The sequence below is a fragment of the Lynx rufus genome, unplaced genomic scaffold, assembly GCF_022079265.1.
Source record: "Lynx rufus isolate CCGP_SWC_20201006 ecotype Redwood Valley unplaced genomic scaffold, mLynRuf1.p SCAF_43, whole genome shotgun sequence".
Taxonomy (NCBI): Eukaryota; Metazoa; Chordata; class Mammalia; order Carnivora; family Felidae; genus Lynx; species Lynx rufus.
Window position 1 is genome coordinate 860879 of NW_025814860.1, and position 17262 is coordinate 878140.

The 17262-nt window shown below is 59.4% G+C and overlaps 1 protein-coding gene and 1 non-coding gene across 2 annotated transcripts in view; one reads left to right on the plus strand and one right to left on the minus strand.

The window, feature by feature from the left end:
• Window positions 1–17043, plus strand: part of IFT140 (intraflagellar transport 140) — a 71161-nt gene extending 54118 nt beyond the window's left edge. The window contains exons 18-29 of the mRNA XM_047097841.1: window positions 3657–3834; window positions 4278–4468; window positions 4814–4909; window positions 5129–5261; window positions 5576–5719; window positions 6223–6351; window positions 6463–6645; window positions 9627–9833; window positions 10027–10239; window positions 10329–10495; window positions 11717–11858; window positions 16621–17043. Of these exons, the coding sequence (XP_046953797.1) occupies window positions 3657–3834; window positions 4278–4468; window positions 4814–4909; window positions 5129–5261; window positions 5576–5719; window positions 6223–6351; window positions 6463–6645; window positions 9627–9833; window positions 10027–10239; window positions 10329–10495; window positions 11717–11858; window positions 16621–16830 (1993 nt within the window). The 3' untranslated portion in view covers window positions 16831–17043. The remainder of the gene's footprint in view (window positions 1–3656; window positions 3835–4277; window positions 4469–4813; window positions 4910–5128; window positions 5262–5575; window positions 5720–6222; window positions 6352–6462; window positions 6646–9626; window positions 9834–10026; window positions 10240–10328; window positions 10496–11716; window positions 11859–16620) is intronic.
• LOC124525604 (small nucleolar RNA SNORA72) lies at window positions 1107–1238 on the minus strand. The gene has a single exon (XR_006965531.1). It is a non-coding gene; the product is annotated as a small nucleolar RNA SNORA72 (small nucleolar RNA).
• Window positions 17044–17262: the final 219 nt, after the last annotated feature.

Sequence of the window (17262 nt, forward strand, 5' to 3'; positions counted from 1 at the left end):
AGACGCCGACAGGACACGTTTCCTGAGAGGAGAGCGGGGGGCTTCTGAAGCCCTGCTCCGGGGCCCTCCTCCCCTGCCCTCCCGGAGCAGGCCCACGGTCCCGCCAGCCTGGCACTCGGGCACCACGAAGCAGCCACGGCGGCAGATAACCGCCCGGAGCATGAGCCCCTGCGCTGGGCCTGGGGACATCTGCACCCAGCTCAGGACGGGCAGGGCTCTGGTGGCCAGTCACCGGCTCTAGGGACTTGCCGGCCGTTCCCCCAGCGCGTAGGTACCCACAGTGCCCCGGCCCTGGTCGTGGCAGTTCACAGACGGTGGAGGAAATGGCCGGGCGTGGTAGAGAGGCCTCCTGACACAGGCCTTTGCCTGGGTCGGGGCCACACCTGCAGACCTGCCGGGCCAGAGCATCGTCCTGGAGGTGCAAGAAGGTGGGCTTCTGGACGTGCAGGGCAGGTGGCCCAGCAGGGCCTGAGGGCAGAGGGCACATCCCTGCCGAGGGGGCTGCAGCCCCTCTGCGTGTGCAGACACTCGGGGGAGGCCGTGCCACCCCACTGGAGAACCCCATGCCCGACCGGGGCCCCGGAGCGGCTGTGCACAGAGAGAGCGGCGCCCGCGCCCCCCTCTACAAACACACGTACCCTGGACGTCGCGCGGGGAAAGCCCTCGGGCCCCTCTGGCGGCTCGCCGCCTTCACTAGCTGCCCGGCCAGCACCGGGCGCCCTCGTTATGGGAGAGGAGGCCACACACCTGCGAGAGGGGCCCGACAGCCTGGAGAGGGACGGGCTCGGTCCCCTCGGCTTGGCCCTGTCCGCACCTGGGACGCCTGTGCCCTGCTCGCCTCCCGCTTCTGGAGCTCTGGAGGGTTCCAACGACTTCGACACCGAGCAGGCCTCGTGCCCTGGAAGCCTCGGCCCCTTGTGTGTGTGTGCGCAGGGGGAGGGGGGTTCAGTTTTACAATTCATTCAATGGCAAACGGTCATCGTGAGATTAGTAACCGTTGTGTTCAAAAAGTACGTTCAAGCTTGCCGTGCCGTCGGTCTCAAGGACGGTCAGGTACCTGGAGTCACAGACTTTCCCCACGTGACCCGTCATGTAAATCAGACTTAGTTTCTCACCAGCGTTGATAAAAGCAGACCCAGGGAGAGAAGTCGGTCTGGGGTCACGTGCATGGTCTTAACGTGGCGAGTGCTTAGGCTGCGCTGGTTATCACAACATCAGGATGGCGGGAACAGTCACAGCCCCCCCGACTTTGCATCCCATTCTTGGGGGGGGGGGCCTGTGCCTGCTGCCTCGGGGAGCCCCACGCCACCAAGCCTATGACCCTGAAAGGTGGTTGGGGGAGGGGTGGGCAGGTCCTTGGAGAATCATAAGTCTCAAGACAACGTCTGTGCTTTGGGTCCCTGATGGGCTTTGCTCGTGTCACAGCACGTGTCCTTTGTAGCAAATGTGCCGGCTGACTTCTTCCCACCTGCCTTCTTTCCTTGGCTTGTGTTCTCTCCCACCTCTGCTCCAGCCTCCCGGAGGCTGGGGGGGGGGGGGGGAGGGGGGGGCAGGGTCCTGTCTGCCCTCCAGGGGCACCCCTAGCCCTCCGCCTATGGCCCCTTTCTCCAAGGTCTGGGACCAGCGTGTAATTCCGAGTCCCTGAGCGCATGGTACAGGGGTCACCTCGCCAAGGCACCTCTCCCCCGTCTCCTTTAGAAGGGATCAGTCCCCTCCCCCTCATTTATTTAGGTCACTTCTCCCAGGGTGGACTTTGGTGGCTACTGGGTCAGCTCCCTCCAGCCCCTCTACCAGGTGAGGCGGGGAGGCCCAGGCCACTCACTGGGTCCTCCTGTCAGGCCATCGGCCATCTGGCCCTGCCCACAGAGGACCCTCCTCAGCCACCCGTGGGACCGCGGGGCCCACCCTGGGCACCCAAACCCCCAAGGGCCCTCCCTGTGCCCCAGAGCTGCTTGCGCCGGGCACTGTGGCGGGAGCTAAGAGCGGCGAAGCCGGGGCTGCTGGGTGCACCGGGAGGCCGTGAACCCTGCAAGCCTGAGGGGCAGGCCCGAGAAGAGGGGCCTCGGGGGCCAGTTCCGGCAACTCTTCCAAGAGAGGCCGTCTTGAGGCCAGGCCCCTCGGCAGGCGGCCCGTGTGCCTTGGCGTCAGCGTCTCTCATGTTGATGAAGTGCAGATGTGAGCGTGTCGTGGCGGGGACGACAGGAAGCGCGGAGCTGCAGCGGGCTGGCGGCTGTCCAAAGCCCAGGGCCCCCGGTCCTGCGTGCAGGCCGGTGGCGGGGCTCCCGGGCCCACAGCCTCAGCCCCGCGGCCAGGGCTCGGGCTGTCCTCCCGACACATGCTTGTCCCCTGCTCGTGCGTACGGCCTGCCGGACCCCTCTAGCCTAGGAGTGCACCGGAAACCGAGTCGGGAAAGAGCTGAGATGAACCGCCGGGTTCCTTTGCTTCTTTGGGTTTTGCCCCTCCATCATACGCAGATGGCAGCCATCTGTGCTCACAACTCGGCAGAGGGTGGGGACACACGAGGACCCCGGGCCCCGGCCCGCCCCCACACTGGTCTCAGCCTCGGGTGGAGAGTACGTTAAAGAAGGCTCTGATGTGGAACGCGTCCGGAAGGGAGGGGGAGCCTGTTTCCATCCAGTACCTCACGGCGGCCCTGGCTCGTCCGCCTGGTGGAGGAGGGGCAGCGACTCCATCAGTTCCGTGAGCCGGAAGAGAGCTCCTGAGCTCTGACTGCGACCACCAGGCTCACCGGTCACCGCCGGCCCTCCTGGAGCCCCGGCCACGTGCTCACGTGCCTCCGCTGACAGGAGGTTCTGCCCTGACAAGCGTCCCCTCCCTCCCCCTTCCTCAGCAGTCCCGCTCTTCACAGGCAAGGCTGCGGTTAGATGCACTGACCACACAGCCGGGGGCCCCAGGGGCGCCGCAGACCCAGCCGCCCCCTCCTTGCCCGCGCTGTGCAGAGAGGATCTGAGTGCAGGATGCACAGCGCCAGGACCCCTGAATTCTATTGTTTCCCAAGGTGGGAGGGGGAAGCTACCTCAAGGCAGAAGTTTCTAGACCCAGGGAGGGCAGGAGCCCCAGGTCATTGTCGGCAGGAGAGAGGTTGCTGGAAGGTTAAGGTGGGGGGTGGGACCCATACCTCCGAACCTCCCCTCCTTGGGGCTGCGTGGGGTCACGGGGGCCCGTGGGTATGAGGACAGGGACGGGGTCCGGGGGATGTGCTGGGACCCCTGCCTCTGTTCAGCCCAGGTGAGGGGCCCTCCGACCCCACGCTGGGCATCGTGCACTGGTCCTCAGTCCATCAGGCTTGGGGCCCCGCACCCCCTTCCCCAGGCCCCTTGGGGTGTGAAGGTTCTACGGCCCCCCCTCCCTGTGGCCTTTTCCCTTCTTCCTCGGCCCAGCTGAGGGCATGGGCAGGTGTGTTTCAGAGGAGCATTTGCACAGCAGAAGGCCATCAAGGCAGGGAGGAAAACGTCCTGAGCACGTCCCTGGCCCTGTCGGTTGCAGAGGACACGCAGGTGGCCTTCAGCCCCGGGAGGAGTCGGGGCCCCGGTTTGCCGTATCGCTGTGCCGAGGAAGCCCGTCCGGCACGCGTCTCTGCGGGGCTGGTGGCGCGAGGGCCCCAAGCTGACACGGCTGCCGTGTCCCCCGCACAGCGAGGCAGTCTGGGAGAACATGGCCCGCGTGTGCGTGAAGACCCAGCGGCTGGACGTCGCCAAGGTGTGCCTGGGGAACATGGGCCACGCGCGCGGAGCCCGAGCGCTGCGCGAGGCCGAGCAGGAGCCAGAGCTGGAGGCCAGGGTGGCCGTGCTGGCCATACAGCTGGGCATGCTGGTGAGTCCGGCAAAGCCCCAGGGCGGGCGGGCGGCGCAAGGGGGGGGGGCTGCCCTGCGGCCGAGGTAGGGTTGCGGCTGGCCCCACTGGGGAGGCCATGGCGTCTGCTCCTCTGGGTCACTAGCTTCCGCCAGAAAGCAGAGCGAGGCCCCTGAGGCGCCACCGAGGCCTGTGTCCTCCGCCGCTGTCCTCCCCGTCTCAGGCACGTGCGTGAAACTCCCAGGCTGTCATGCACCTGGGAGGCCAGGTGGGGCTGGGATCCGCAGGACGGTGCAGCAGGCGGGATCTCCTCCCCGGCATGCAGGGGCAGCCCCCCAGCCTTCCTGGCTGATGCTTTCTCCCCGCGGGACACACTGCCACGCTGGCCTGGGCATCGCCGCCCCCAGGGGACACCAGCAGGCTTCCTGGAGCCCGAGGGCCCACGCTCGCTCTCCCCTCTCCAGGAGGACGCCGAGCAGCTGTACCGGAAGTGCGGCCGCTACGACCTCCTCAACAAGCTGTACCAGGCGTCCGACCAGTGGCAGAAGGCTGTGGAGGCAGCGGAACTGCGGGACCGCATCCACCTGCGCACCACCTACTACAACTACGCCAGGCACCTGGAGGCCAGCGCCGACCGCAGCCTGGCCCTCAGCCAGTGAGCGAGGGCCCGCGGGGAGGGCCGGGACGGGCCCCTGTTCCCCTGCTCCCTCGGCCAGTGAGCGAGGGCCCGCGGGGAGGGCCGGGATGGGCCTGCATGCCCCTGCTTCATTCTCTGCCCCGGGGAGGGCCTTGGAGGCGCTCAGAAGAAGCTTGTAGGCTGAGGCACCGCCTCAGAGCAGGTGGCAGCCTGCTGGGTGGGAGGCTCAGCAGGGCAGCTGGAGCTCAGTCTCGTCAGAACCTCAGGCCCCCGAGCGTCTCGCGCTGGGCTCCGGTCTCCGGGCCTGGGGTCGCCGGCAGCGCTGAGACCACGGGAGGAGCCACTGCCCCTCTGGCCTTGCAGCTACGAGAAGTCGGACACCCACCGCTTCGAGGTGCCCAGGATGCTCTCGGAGGACCCACAGTCCCTGGAGCTCTACGTCAATAAGATGAAGGACAAGTGAGTGTCGCCGCCAGGTGGTGGGCAGACGCAGGGTTGGCCGTGGTGCCCAGGGGCATCCTGCCGCTGCTTCCCTCGGGTGGGTGGCGGGGTGGGCGGAGCATGAGGCACCCGTGCTCTCCTGCAGAGCTGCGCCCTCCTGGCTGCTGGTGGCGCTGGGGTCCCGGGGCTCCTTTCCAGGGTGTGCGGGCCCTGAAAGGGGTCGTGGGCTCCCCCCAGGACCCTGTGGAGGTGGTGGGCCCAGTACCTGGAGAGCCAGGCAGAGATGGACGCCGCACTGCACTACTACGAGCTGGCACAGGACTACTTCTCCCTGGTCCGCATCCACTGCTTCCAGGGCAACATCCAGAAGGTAGACGCCTCTGGGGCTCCTGGGGGCTCAGTCGGGTAAGCCTCCTATCTCGGCTCAGGTCATGATCTCATGGTTCGTGGGTTCGGGCCCCGCGTCGGGCTCTGTGCTGACAGCTCGGAGCCTGGAGCCTGCTTCCGATTCTGTGTCTCCCTCTCTCTCTGCCCCTCCCCTGCTCACTCTCTGAGTCTCTCACTCTCTCAAAAATGAATAATCATTAAAAAAAATAATAAAGAAGGTCGGAGGGGGCAGGGGGCAGGCCTGCCGGGTGTGGGGAGGCAGAGACATGGCCCCAGGGCTCCCTGCTCTCTTTCCAGGCTGCTGAGATCGCAAATGAGAGCGGAAACTGGGCCGCGTCCTATCATCTGGCCCGCCAGTACGAGAGTCAGGAGGAGGTGAGGCAGGCAGTGCACTTCTACGCGCGCGCACAGGCCTTCAACAACGCCATCCGCCTGTGCAAGGTAGGCGGCCGGCCGGCGTGCAGCCCCTGGTGGCTAAAGCCGGGCAGGTGGGAGGCTCCGTCCAGGTCACTTCAGAAAGAGCAGAGAGTTGTATCGCGAGGCCCTATTCCCCACCCCGGCCTGTTTCCACCACGCCCGCCTCACTCTGGGCACCGGGAGCGTCCGCCCCCCATCCGCCTGCCGCAGCCTCCTTGGCGGTGTTTGCAAAAGCGAGCACTCAGGCTGGCTTGGCGCTTGGGGCCTGTGCACAGCAAGGGGGGACATTCTGAGTGGGCGAGAGTGTCCCCGCCCAGCCTGGAGAGCCCTCGTGTCAGATAGGTCCTACAACATTGTTAATAGGAAGAGAAGGGAGCCCCCCCAGAATTCTGTGTGCAGACCCGGGGAGACATTCGACACTGGAAACCACAGTCATGTAGACCAACAGCGTGCCGGGCAGGGGCGGTGGGCTCCTCGGGCGCCCTCAGCACAGTGCACAGGAGGCCCTGGCGACCCCGTCCCCGCAGGAGAACGGCCTGGACGACCAGCTCATGAACCTGGCCCTGCTGAGCTCCCCCGAGGACATGACGGAGGCGGCGCTCTACTACGAGGACAAGGGCGAGCACGTGGACAGGGCGGTGATGCTGTACCACAAGGTGAGCCAGCGGCCGGGTACCCCGGGGCCTGCCGCCGTGCCGGGGGCGCCACTCGGGCGTTCTCGGGACCTGGGGCCTGGGCGGCCGCTCAGAGTGCCCCGCCATCCACAGGCCGGCCACTTCTCCAAGGCTCTGGAGCTGGCCTTCGCCACCCAGCAGTTTGTGGCCCTGCAGCTCATAGCAGAGGACCTGGACGAGAGGTCAGACCCTGCCCTCCTGGCCCGCTGCTCGGACTTCTTCCTTGAGCACAATCAGTACGAGAAGGCGGTGGAGCTGCTCCTGGCCGCAAAGAAGGTACGGCCTGGGGCCCCCGCGTGGCGCCCACTCAGGCACCGAAGCCCAGGGCCACCTTTTCCAGACACGGTGGATGTAGCTTTGCCGTCTCTCATGGTTACGGTTTCACAAGAAGGCTGTGGCTCTGGCCTGTCCTGGGGGTGTTGGAGCCTGGGAACGGGCTCACCCGTGCAGCCCCTTCGTGAGTCTTCACGTCGTAACCAGGGCGGCGTGCTCGTCCTTTCCGTGTGTGCGGCAAACACACGTGACATCAGATTTAGCATCTTAGCTATTTTCTAAGTGTGTTTAAAAAGTTTTTTAGCTTTATTTATTTCAGAGAGAGAGAGAGAGAGACAGAGCATTCACACGCAGGAGGGGCAGAGAGAGAGAGAGAGAGAGAGAGAGAGAGAGAGAATCCCAAGCAGGCTCCGTGCTGTCAGGGCCCAACATGGGGCTCAAACTCACGAATCATGAGATAATGGCCTGAGCCGAAACTAAGAGTCAGACACTTAGGCGACTGAGCCCCCCAGGCGCCCTGCTCTTTCTGAGTGTCAAGTGCGTTGACATTGTGGTGCAGTCTCCACGTACCTCCTTTCATCTTGCAAAACCGAAGCTCTGTCCCCCTGAAATGCCAGCTGCCCATCCTCCCCTAGCCCCGGCACCCACCGTCTACCTCCTGTGTCTATGAATTTGATGACTCCGGAGACCACACGTAAGTGGAATCGTACAGGATCTGCCCTCGTGGGTCTGGTTTATTTCACTGAGTGTCGTACCGTCAAGGTTCATCGGTGCTGTAGCAGGTGTCAGAACCTCCTTCCTTTTTCCGGCCAAGTAGTACTCCGTTCCGCATAGGCAGTGCCTCGCGTTTCCCTGCCCTCGGACACTGGCTCGCCTCCACCTCTTGGCTCCTGTGAATACTGCTGCTGCGAACACGGGTGTACAAATCTCTCTCCGACCCTGCTTTCAATTCCTGCAGGCATTCCCAGAAACGGAATTACCAGACTATCTGGCAACTCGGTTCTAGTTTTTTGAGGACCCTCCAGACCGTCTTCCACAGCCGCTGCCCCGGTTTTCATTGCCAGCAGCCGTGCACAGGGCTCCCATCCCGCCACGTCCTAACCGTCACTTGTTGGTAGCGTTTTATAGAGAGCACTCTCAGGCGTGTTGCAGCCATACTCTACGTAGAAGGCTTGTCCCTGATAGCCACTGAATGGAGATGAAGAAAACTGTTAGCCATGCGAAATCAGCCTGTCCAAATTGGAAGTTCTTTCTTCCTGAAGCCAGAGTTGTGCTTGTAGCTTCGTGCCTCCCTGGTGAGCGACACGAGAATTCTCGCCCAAGTAAGAGGCACGTGCCGGGTTCTTGGCCAGACCCAGCAGATAGATGCACATGTCCACCCTGCCTAAGGCAGCCCCAGGCCTAATCTGAGCCAGCAAAAATGCCACAGGGCTTTTTCTAGCCAGATAAGTGGATTCTGTAGTTTCACAGTGAAACCCAGATAAGCCAGAACAGCCGGGAAAAATTTGGAAGATTAACAGGCGGCGACGAGGCCCCAAGGTTGTAAAACGCATCGGAGATAGAACACTTGAGGTCGAGTCCATGAGCAGGCCTACGGGTCAGTGGAAAATATTAGAAAACCCAGAAGGAGAACCATTTACGTAGGCACATCTAGCAGGTGCTGAGGAGCACTTCACAACCGGGGGCAAAAGGTGAACCGTCCGCTCAAAGGGGTGGATGCAACGAGGCAGCCACTTGGGGAGGCACGCAAGTAAACCCTCTTCGTCTCCTGTGTCCCAGTAAGTTCCAGATGTGTCTACGATTTAAGTGTGCCAGTGAAACGGCAGCCGGCACCGAAAGCCACGGGACGTCTCGTACAGTCTGAAAACACAGAAGGTGTGTTCTGAGTAGGATTCAAAACCCACTGGGAAAGACTCATTGATGTAACCAAATATAAATTTGAAAATAACACGTGGAAAAAACACCATAAAAAAGTAAAGATAAATAATAAAATGAGAAAAGATATGTTCTACCTCTATCCCAAAGTCTCCTGTTCCTAATATGTATGGAGTTCCTATAAACAGTAGGAAATTTACCAGCAACTCACAAGGAAAGGACAAAGATTACGGACGGTTTCTTTTAAGAAGGAAACGTAGGTGGGGACGCCTGGGTGGCTCTGTCAGTTAAGCATCTGACTGTTGATTTCAACTCAGGTCATGATCCCAGGGTCGTGAGTTTGAGCCCCATGTCAGGCTCCTTGCGGATGGCTCGGATTCTCTCCCTCTCCCCTCCCCCCCAAAATAAATAAGTAAACTTAAAAAAAAAAAAAAGGAAGGAAATGTGGGTGGTTCCAGCACATCAGATTCTTAGCCTCGTTCGTAATAAGAGAAATACAAATCAAAACTCACGGAGATCCCGTTTGCCCCGGATTCCACCCATGAAGGTGAAAAGGTAAGCAAACCCCCTGGATTGTCGTGGGACACAGGTGTGCTCGGGCAGGACAGGAACGCGGCAGACACTGCCCGTCCCGGCCCGGGATCAGTCCCAACAGCGCACTGGCAGGCGGCCGTGGGAGTGGCGCGCCAGGGCTGTACCCGCGTGACGAGGCAGGTGTGCACCTGCGGGCGTGGCGGCGAGGAGCCAGCGTCCTCTTGTGGTGGAGCACCGCGCAGCCATCCAAACCACAGAGGTGGCATCTCCTCCAAGACCTGCCCTCAAGTGAAGGATACAAAATTTCCCCTAAAGTTTTAAGAAAATTGATTCAAACCCTTAACTTAAAAATTTGAGAAGAATCGTGGAAGAAAATCAATTTCTGGCTTCTCTTTCCTCCCACAAGCAGGACAGTGTGCTCTGGGGCTCCCCGCCCCCCACTTGCCCTGCATAGTGCATAGCGTGACACGGTCACCCGGCTGAGCGTCGGCCTCTGCGTGGTGAGCCGCCGCCCCGGGCCCCGTGGTGACCGCCCCTCCCGCCGCCCCCCCCCCCCCCCCCCCGGCGCCTTGCAGCACCACGAAGCCCTGCAGCTCTGCCTGGAGCAGAACATGACCATCACCGAGGAGATGGCTGAGAAGATGACCGTGCCCAAGGACTCCAAGGACCTGTCTGAAGAGTCTCGGCGCCAGCTGCTGGAGCAGATCGCCAACTGCTGCATGCGCCAGGGCAGCTACCACCTGGCCACCAAGAAGTACACGCAGGCGGGGAACAAGCTCAAGGTGAGCACGCCCGCCGGCGGGGTGGCACCCACGTGCCCGTGAATTGCGTCTCCGCTTGCCCCAAGTTTAAGCGAGTTTAAGCCCGACCGACTTTCCCTGCCCGGGCTTGCCTGCGTCCTGCGGGGACCAAGGAGCCCTGAGCTCCCTCTGGTGGTGAAATCCTCGTGAGCCCGCCTGGCGCTTCCCCGTCTAGGCCATGAGAGCGCTGCTGAAGTCGGGGGACACGGAGAAGATCGTGTTCTTTGCGGGCGTCTCGAGGCAAAAGGAGATCTACATCATGGCTGCCAACTACCTGCAGTCCCTGGACTGGCGGAAGGAGCCGGAGATCATGAAGACCATCATCAGCTTCTACACCAAGGGGCGGGCCCTGGACCTCCTGGCCAGCTTCTACGAGGCCTGTGCCCAGGTACACGCCCTCCGCCCGGTCCCCGGTCCCCCCCGCCCCCGGGGCAGCTCGTGGACCCCTGCGGGCCCTGACGGGTCTCCTCCTTGCAGGTGGAGATCGATGAATACCAAAACTACGACAAAGCCCACGGGGCGCTGACCGAGGCCTACAAGTGCCTGGCCAAGGCCAAGGCCAAGAGCCCCCTGGACCAGGAGACCAAGCTGGCTCAGCTGCAGAGCAAGATGGCACTGGTGAAGCGGCTCATCCAGGCCCGAAGGTGCGTTCACAGGACGGCTGCACCTCGGACCCCACGGAGCCCCCAGGCTCCCCCTCACGGCTGGGAACCAGACCCGGGTGTCACATGCAGCCAGCACTCAGCAGGGAGCCCCGTGAGCCCTGGGTGGGATGTGGCGGGCACTCCGTGGGGAGCCCCGTGGGCTCTGGGTGGGTTGCGGCGGGCATTCTGCGGGGGTGGGGGCCCCGTGCACCCTGGGTGGGATGCATGGACGTCATGTTGGGTCCTTCACACTAAGTTCCTCCTGGGGAATTCTCAAACCTAGGTGCGTTCCCAGGCCAGTTCCAGAAAAAAACAGAGAAGTCTGGGGTGGGGTGGGGGCAGTGAGGCAGATGTGGGTCAGGAGAGCATGTGTGTGAGGGGAGCCTGGGGCCTTCTAAAGTGTGTGCAGAGCTCCAGCTTGATGGTTGGGAGCCGGCGGGCCACCACAACACCCAGTGGTGCGGGGACGGTTTGAAGGGCGCTTGCAGGCAGCAGGTTGTTGCTGTTTTTAGGAGAGACCATGTAAATTCGGACATGATGCCAGTTTTTATCTCCTGGCAACCCACCCGGCTTTGCCAGGAGCCCGCTATGTGGGCAGCAGGGCTCGGCTTATGCCTGAACCAGTACAAGCCTTTTCCTCATCTGGGAACAGGCTTTTAAAAGAAAAGTTGCAAAAATATTTTGAACCCTTGTACAAAGTGGGGCTCCCTGCTTGGATACGTAAGTTCTGGAATATCTGCTACGCCTGGGCTGCGGGAGGGAGAGAGCAGGACATTGGGAAGCAAGGAGCAGGGCACCCTGGAGCTCCTTCCTGGTCCCCCCGCCGCTTACACCACCCCTGTTCGGCGACGGACCCCGGACCCCAGCGTGTTGTGTCCAGCGCGCCGCTGCGCTGGTCTTCGCTGGTGCTCACCCCCTGCCTGACCTCCTCGGGCAGGGCGCCCTGCATCCCCCTGCATCAGTGTCCCCCTCCAGACTGGTGGGCCGGCAGGGATTGGGGTGACAAGCTGAGTGTAGCACAGTAGCAGGAGTGCGAGCTAGCCCAAGTTTCCATTCAACGAATCGGTGAGTTTATGAATGAACTCAGTAATGAATCAGTTTAATGCATGGGAATTAACTTCACAAAAGTTTCTGCCGCGGACTCCAGGAGCTCCTCATTCAGGTGGGGAGGCTGCTCTGACCCCTGACCCCTGACCCCGGCCGTGTTCCTGCTCTGGGCAGGACATATGCCGAGGACCCTAAGGAGGCGGTCAAGCAGTGTGAGCTGCTCCTGGAAGAGCCCGAGCTGGACAGCAGCGTCCGCGTCGGGGACGTCTACAGCTTCCTGGTGCAGCACTACCTGCGGACGGAGGAGTTCCAGGCGGTGAGGCGGAGCGGGGGCGGGGCTTCCGGGGAAGGGGGCGGGCTCCGCTTCGCGGCCGTCCCCGCCCTCTGAGCCGCAGGTGTTTCTCCTGTGTTTGATTTTTCAGCCTTTTTTATTTGGAATAATTTCAAACTGAGAATTACAAGAATAAGAGAACCCACACATAACCCTTCATCAGATTTGGCAGGTTTAAACATTTTGCTACGTTTACTTACTCATTTTACGTGTGTGTTTTCAAATTTCTATTTTCTACCTAACACGGGTATTTTTCTGAGCGCTCTGAGAATCGCAGGCGCCCTGCCCTTCCCGCTTGGTTCGCAGACACTCGGGTAGATGCCCAGGGCTGGGATGGTGGGGTTGTGTGGTAAGTGTGTGTTTAACGTTTTAAGAAACTGCCAGACTTCTTCCTTTTTGTAGTGTCTTTCTCACGGTTGGTTTCAAGGTTATTCTAGCCTTATAAAATGCACTGGGGAGCATGCCCACCTCCCGTATTTTCCAGAAGAGTTTATGTAAGATTGCTGTGATTTCTTCCTTCCTTGTTAGAATGCCTACCTGAACCCACCTGGCCTGGAGCTTTCTTTGCGGAAGGGTTTCAGTGATTCATTTTAGCAGAGCACTTCTCAGACATTTTGGTGTCTGGACCCCTTTGCACTAGGAAAGTTATTGAGGACCCAAAGACCATTGGTCTGTGTGGGGCGCACCTACCAGGATTTACTATTACCCAATAAAACTAATGTAAAAATATTTGTTAATTCACTTAAACCCGCGATATGTTAACATAAGTAACATTTTCATTGAAGCAATTTTATATTTTTTATATTTTGCAAAACAACTTGAGTGAGGAAAGTAGCACTATGTTACATTTCTCCAAATCTCTCGTCCGGCTAAATCCGATGGGATCAGTTTCTGCTTTTGCACTCAATTTGGTAAAATAGGGTTTTTCTTAGCTGAAATATATGAAGAAAATGTAGCCTCACAGCAATACATAGGTGAAGGGGCCTCTTCAGACACGTGCAGGCCACCTTTGATGCTGCGCCACAAGTCAACAAGTGGTAATTCTTTTTTTTTTAATGTTTATTTATTTTTGAGGACAGAGGATTTGAAGCAGGCTCTGTGCTGAGAGCAGAGAGCCCAATATGGGGCTTGAACTCACAAACTATGAGATCATGACCTGACCTGAAGTCAGCTGAGCCACCTAGGCGCCCCAGGTGGCAATTCTCAAAAGTTAGTTGTGATGTTGGAATGCTGTTGTATTCTGTCACATTTAAAACTCGATGGTCTGTCTCAGATCTTTTACACACGCATCGTTTTATGACATCATGTTGTTTGCGGAGTTAGAAGATGTTGACACATTTCATTATACGTATCAGAACACCATATTTGCAGAAATCACCACCAGCCTCGTCAGAAAATATGGCATTGGGAAGACGTCCGGCTCGTGGTGGCCGATATGTAAGGTTTCTGAAATCCTTCCGTTTGAAAGCTCAGCTTTTATCCTTGGCAAAACTATTGCCTGTTACTCTTTTCCTTGATGTGGTGGCCCCCTTGGTTCCTTTTTGAGACAGTCTGCCACGAACCCGAGTCTGAGTAGCCATGCTTACCTGCAGTCACGTTTACAAGTAAAGGCGGTATTCTATGCGCGAGCGGCCACTTTTGCTCACGACCTCCAAAGCTGTGCCTCGTCTCCGCGCACGTTCGGTACGACCCGTCTTTCACTTCCGCCATCCTGGTGGGTGCGTCGCGGTAGCTCATGGTGGTTCCAGTGCCCCTCTCTCTCTGACCACCAGTGTTGCACAGCTGCTCATAGGTTCGTCTCCTCCTCCAAGTGCCTGAATCCTCCCCTGTCAGTTTGTTGGGGGTTTGTCTTCTCGACGTTGCTTGTGGCCCTTATGAATTCTGGGTACCTTTCCTTTACCAGCGTGTGACCACTAGTGCTTTCTCCCTGTCTGGGGGAAATTCCCTCCTGTCCCTCTCTCCTCTCCTTACGGAACTCCAATTATCTGTGTATACTATCCCCTGGTTCAACTGATTGTCCTCTTTTTTTTCCAGAATTCTCTCTGGTTTTCATTTTTGGCGGTGGCTTTTACTGTTGCTTCAAGTGTACCAGTCCCGTTCAGTACTCTGATGTTGCTCCTGGGCCTGTATTACACCTGCTGTTAGAATTTTCCCCACTAGTAGCTTCTGGATCACATCGAGTTAGCTCCCTTGTCTTTTCTCTCGAGTTTGGTCACATCTTGTTGTCGTTCCTGACGTCTAGCAGTTCCTGGACGTTATGGATAAACCACCATAGAGACTCTGGAATTTTTAGGTTCCTTCCTTCCTTCCTTCCCTCCCTTCCTTCCTTCCTTCCTTCCTTCCTTCCTTCCTTCCTTTCCTTCCTTCCTTTCCTTTCCTTCCTTCCTTCCTTTCCTTCCATCCTTCCTTTCCTTCCTTCCTTTCTTCCTCCCTCCCTCCCTTCCTCCCTCCCTCCCTCCCTCCCTCCCTCTCTCCCTTCCTCCCTCCCTCCCTTCCTCCCTCTCTCCCTTCCTCCCTCTCTCCTTCCCTTCCTCCCTCTCTCCTTCCTTTCCTTCCTCTCTCCTTCCCTTCCTTCCTTCCAGCATTGCAGGCAGCAACAAGAGCCTCTATGCTCAGCACATCACCTTGGGCTTGGCTTGAAGTCAGCCCCTGTCCCCACCACATGCAGCATGTGCTAGCTAGGTTGACCAGAGAGCCGCGTTCCTGCTCAGGGTGTGGGCTCCCCTCAGTGATTGTCTTCTGACGTCTCCTCACTTCTGGCGGCTGCAGTTGACCTCAGTTCTGGTTCTGGTTCTTCGAGTCCGTGAGGGTGGGTTTTCTATGTGACATTCAGCTTCCCACAGTGGCCCTTGTTTGGAGCCTATGGGACTTAGCAACCTTAACTTAGAAGAAATAAACATGAGTGGTGAGGTGGACAGACCTAGGTCTCCTCCGGGCAGGGAAAGAAGGCCCCTGTCGCTGCTCTGGTGTCTCCCATGCTCCCTCGCACTCACCTCACCACCGCGTCGGAGCCCAACCCCAAGGCCCCTGACCCTGGTCAGCGTCCTCAGTGGCCAGGACATCCAGGAGCACTTCTGTCTTTGTCACCCTTCAGCTGTGTCTGGTGACCGTGCCTGCCTTCTGGAAACTGCTTCCTCGCCCGTGCCGACACCAGCTGTGCACGCGGAGGGTGACGCCCCTGGGCCACAGTGCAGCCCTGCGGTCTCTGGCAGACCCCACCCCAGGGGGACACGCCCTCAATTCCCCTCGCTCCTGAAGCTCAGAGCCCTGGCATTGGCCTTGGCCTGCCTTGTGCTTGTGTCCCGTGAGCCCTGCATGGTGCCTGGGTCACACAGGCAGTGGACACATTCTCGGGAAATCTCTTCCTGTGCGGGTGTCCCCCCACCTCGCTTGAGAATGCCAGAGGGCTTGCATTCTGCCCATCCTCCATCCTTCCAACACTCATGGCTCACCTTTCCACTTTCATCTTTCTCTCTTACTTTTTATATCTTGGTTCTGTCTGCTCAAAATAAAATTGCTCAGGAAATTTATCAACTTTAAGAAATGCTAAGATTAAGGGCACCTGAGTGACCCAACCTGTTGAGCATCTGACTTCAGCTCAGATCATGATCTCATGGTCTGTGACTTTGAGCCCCATGTCAGGCTCTCTGCTGTCAGTGCAGAGCCCGCTTCAGATCCTCTGTCCCCCTCTCTCTGCCCCTCCCCCTGCCCAAACCAAACATTAAAAAAAAAGAATACTAAGATCTGGAGCACCTGGTTGGCTCAGTCAGTTAAGCGTCTGGCCCTTGATTTTAGCTCAGGTCATGATCTCGCAGTTCATGAGACCAAACTCAGTGTCGGGGTCTTTGTGGACAGTGTGGAGCCTGCTTGGGATTCTCTCTTTCTCCCCTTCCCCCGCTCACACACGTGTGTGCTCTCTGTCTCTAAAAATACACTTTATTTATTTTTTAAATGTTTGAGAGAGAGAGAGCAAGCAAGGGAGGGGCAGAGAGAGAGGGAGACACAGAATCCGAAACAGGCTCCAGGCGCTGTGATGTCAGCGCAGAGCCCGACCTGGGGCTCGAACTCATGAGCCTGATCATGACCTGATCCAAAGTCAGACACCCAACTGACTGAGCCACCCAGGTGCCCCTCAAAATACACTTTAAAAAAAAATTAAGATCTGATCTTTCCCATAAACAGTTTCAAAGCTTCTAGAAATTTTGATCACAGCTGAGCTGATATGAAGTGTACCTTGGGAGTGGGCCTTAGAAGCCACATGGGACCCTGTTCCTCCCCTCATTCTTGTGTGTGGCCCTCCCTGTGGGTGCAGCAGGTGTTAGCAGGTGCGGGCAGGCCTGGGCAGATGTGAGCAGGCATGGGCAGGCGAGGGCAGGTGTGGGGCGGGCGTTGGCACGTGTGGAAGGGGGGACAGGTGTAGGCAGATGTAAGCAGGCACAGCAGGCGAGTGACGGGCCTGGGCACACGTGGACAGGTGTGGGTCCTCGAGCACAGGCCGCTCACGGGACTCTCCGGGGCAGCCGGCTGGACCTGTTCGGCCGGGAGTGCTGATCACAGCTGACAGCATTGACAGAAGCTTAAAGTCGGACACCTTGGAAAGGCCGTGCAGTCACAGACAACTGCCCTGTTGGGAAGGTGTCCCTCACCACCTGGGGCGGGTGCCCAGGAAGCTCCGTGCCCCGGACCGAGGGGGTGGCTCCCCTGGTTCTCGCTGCGGACTAACCCGGTAACGGCTGTCCCCACCCAGGCATACAGGTATCTGGAGGAGATGCGGAAGAAAGTGCCCTCCGCCAACATGTCCTACTACGTGAGCCAGCAGACCGTGGACGCCGTGCACCGGGGCCTGGGCCTCCCTGTGATGCGCGCCATGTCCGGGCGGGTCCACCACAACAGCGTCGACGACCGCAGAGAGGCAGACGAGGAGGTGCAGGAGGAGGAAGAGGATAGCGAGCCCTGACAGCCGCTGCTGCTCCCCCAGAACCTGCCAGGGTTCATGGCAAGAGCCTGACTTTCTCGTTGAAATGACAGCTGTGTCTGACACCCCAGGGCACCGGCTGTCCTGCTCAGAAGGGGCCTTGAGGTCCCTTTCCTGCCCAGGGACTTGGTTCCTCTTCTCCAGGACCGTCTCCCAAGCATAGTCTGTAAAGCCTAAAAACCTTGTGGCACTCGATGGACTGCAGATATTAGCGTGTTCACTGCGCCTCGTCCCAACACCCAGGCGAGTTCCAGGAGAGCACGTCTCACGGCTCCCGGCAGGACACGCCATCCCTGACCACGGGGCCCAGCGTCCACTGGAACAGAGACATAGGGGTGGCCAGCACGTGTGTGGGGGGGGTGCAGTTCTCTGCACGAGGCAGCCTGGTGGCTCCGTCCACGTGGGCGTGTCCCA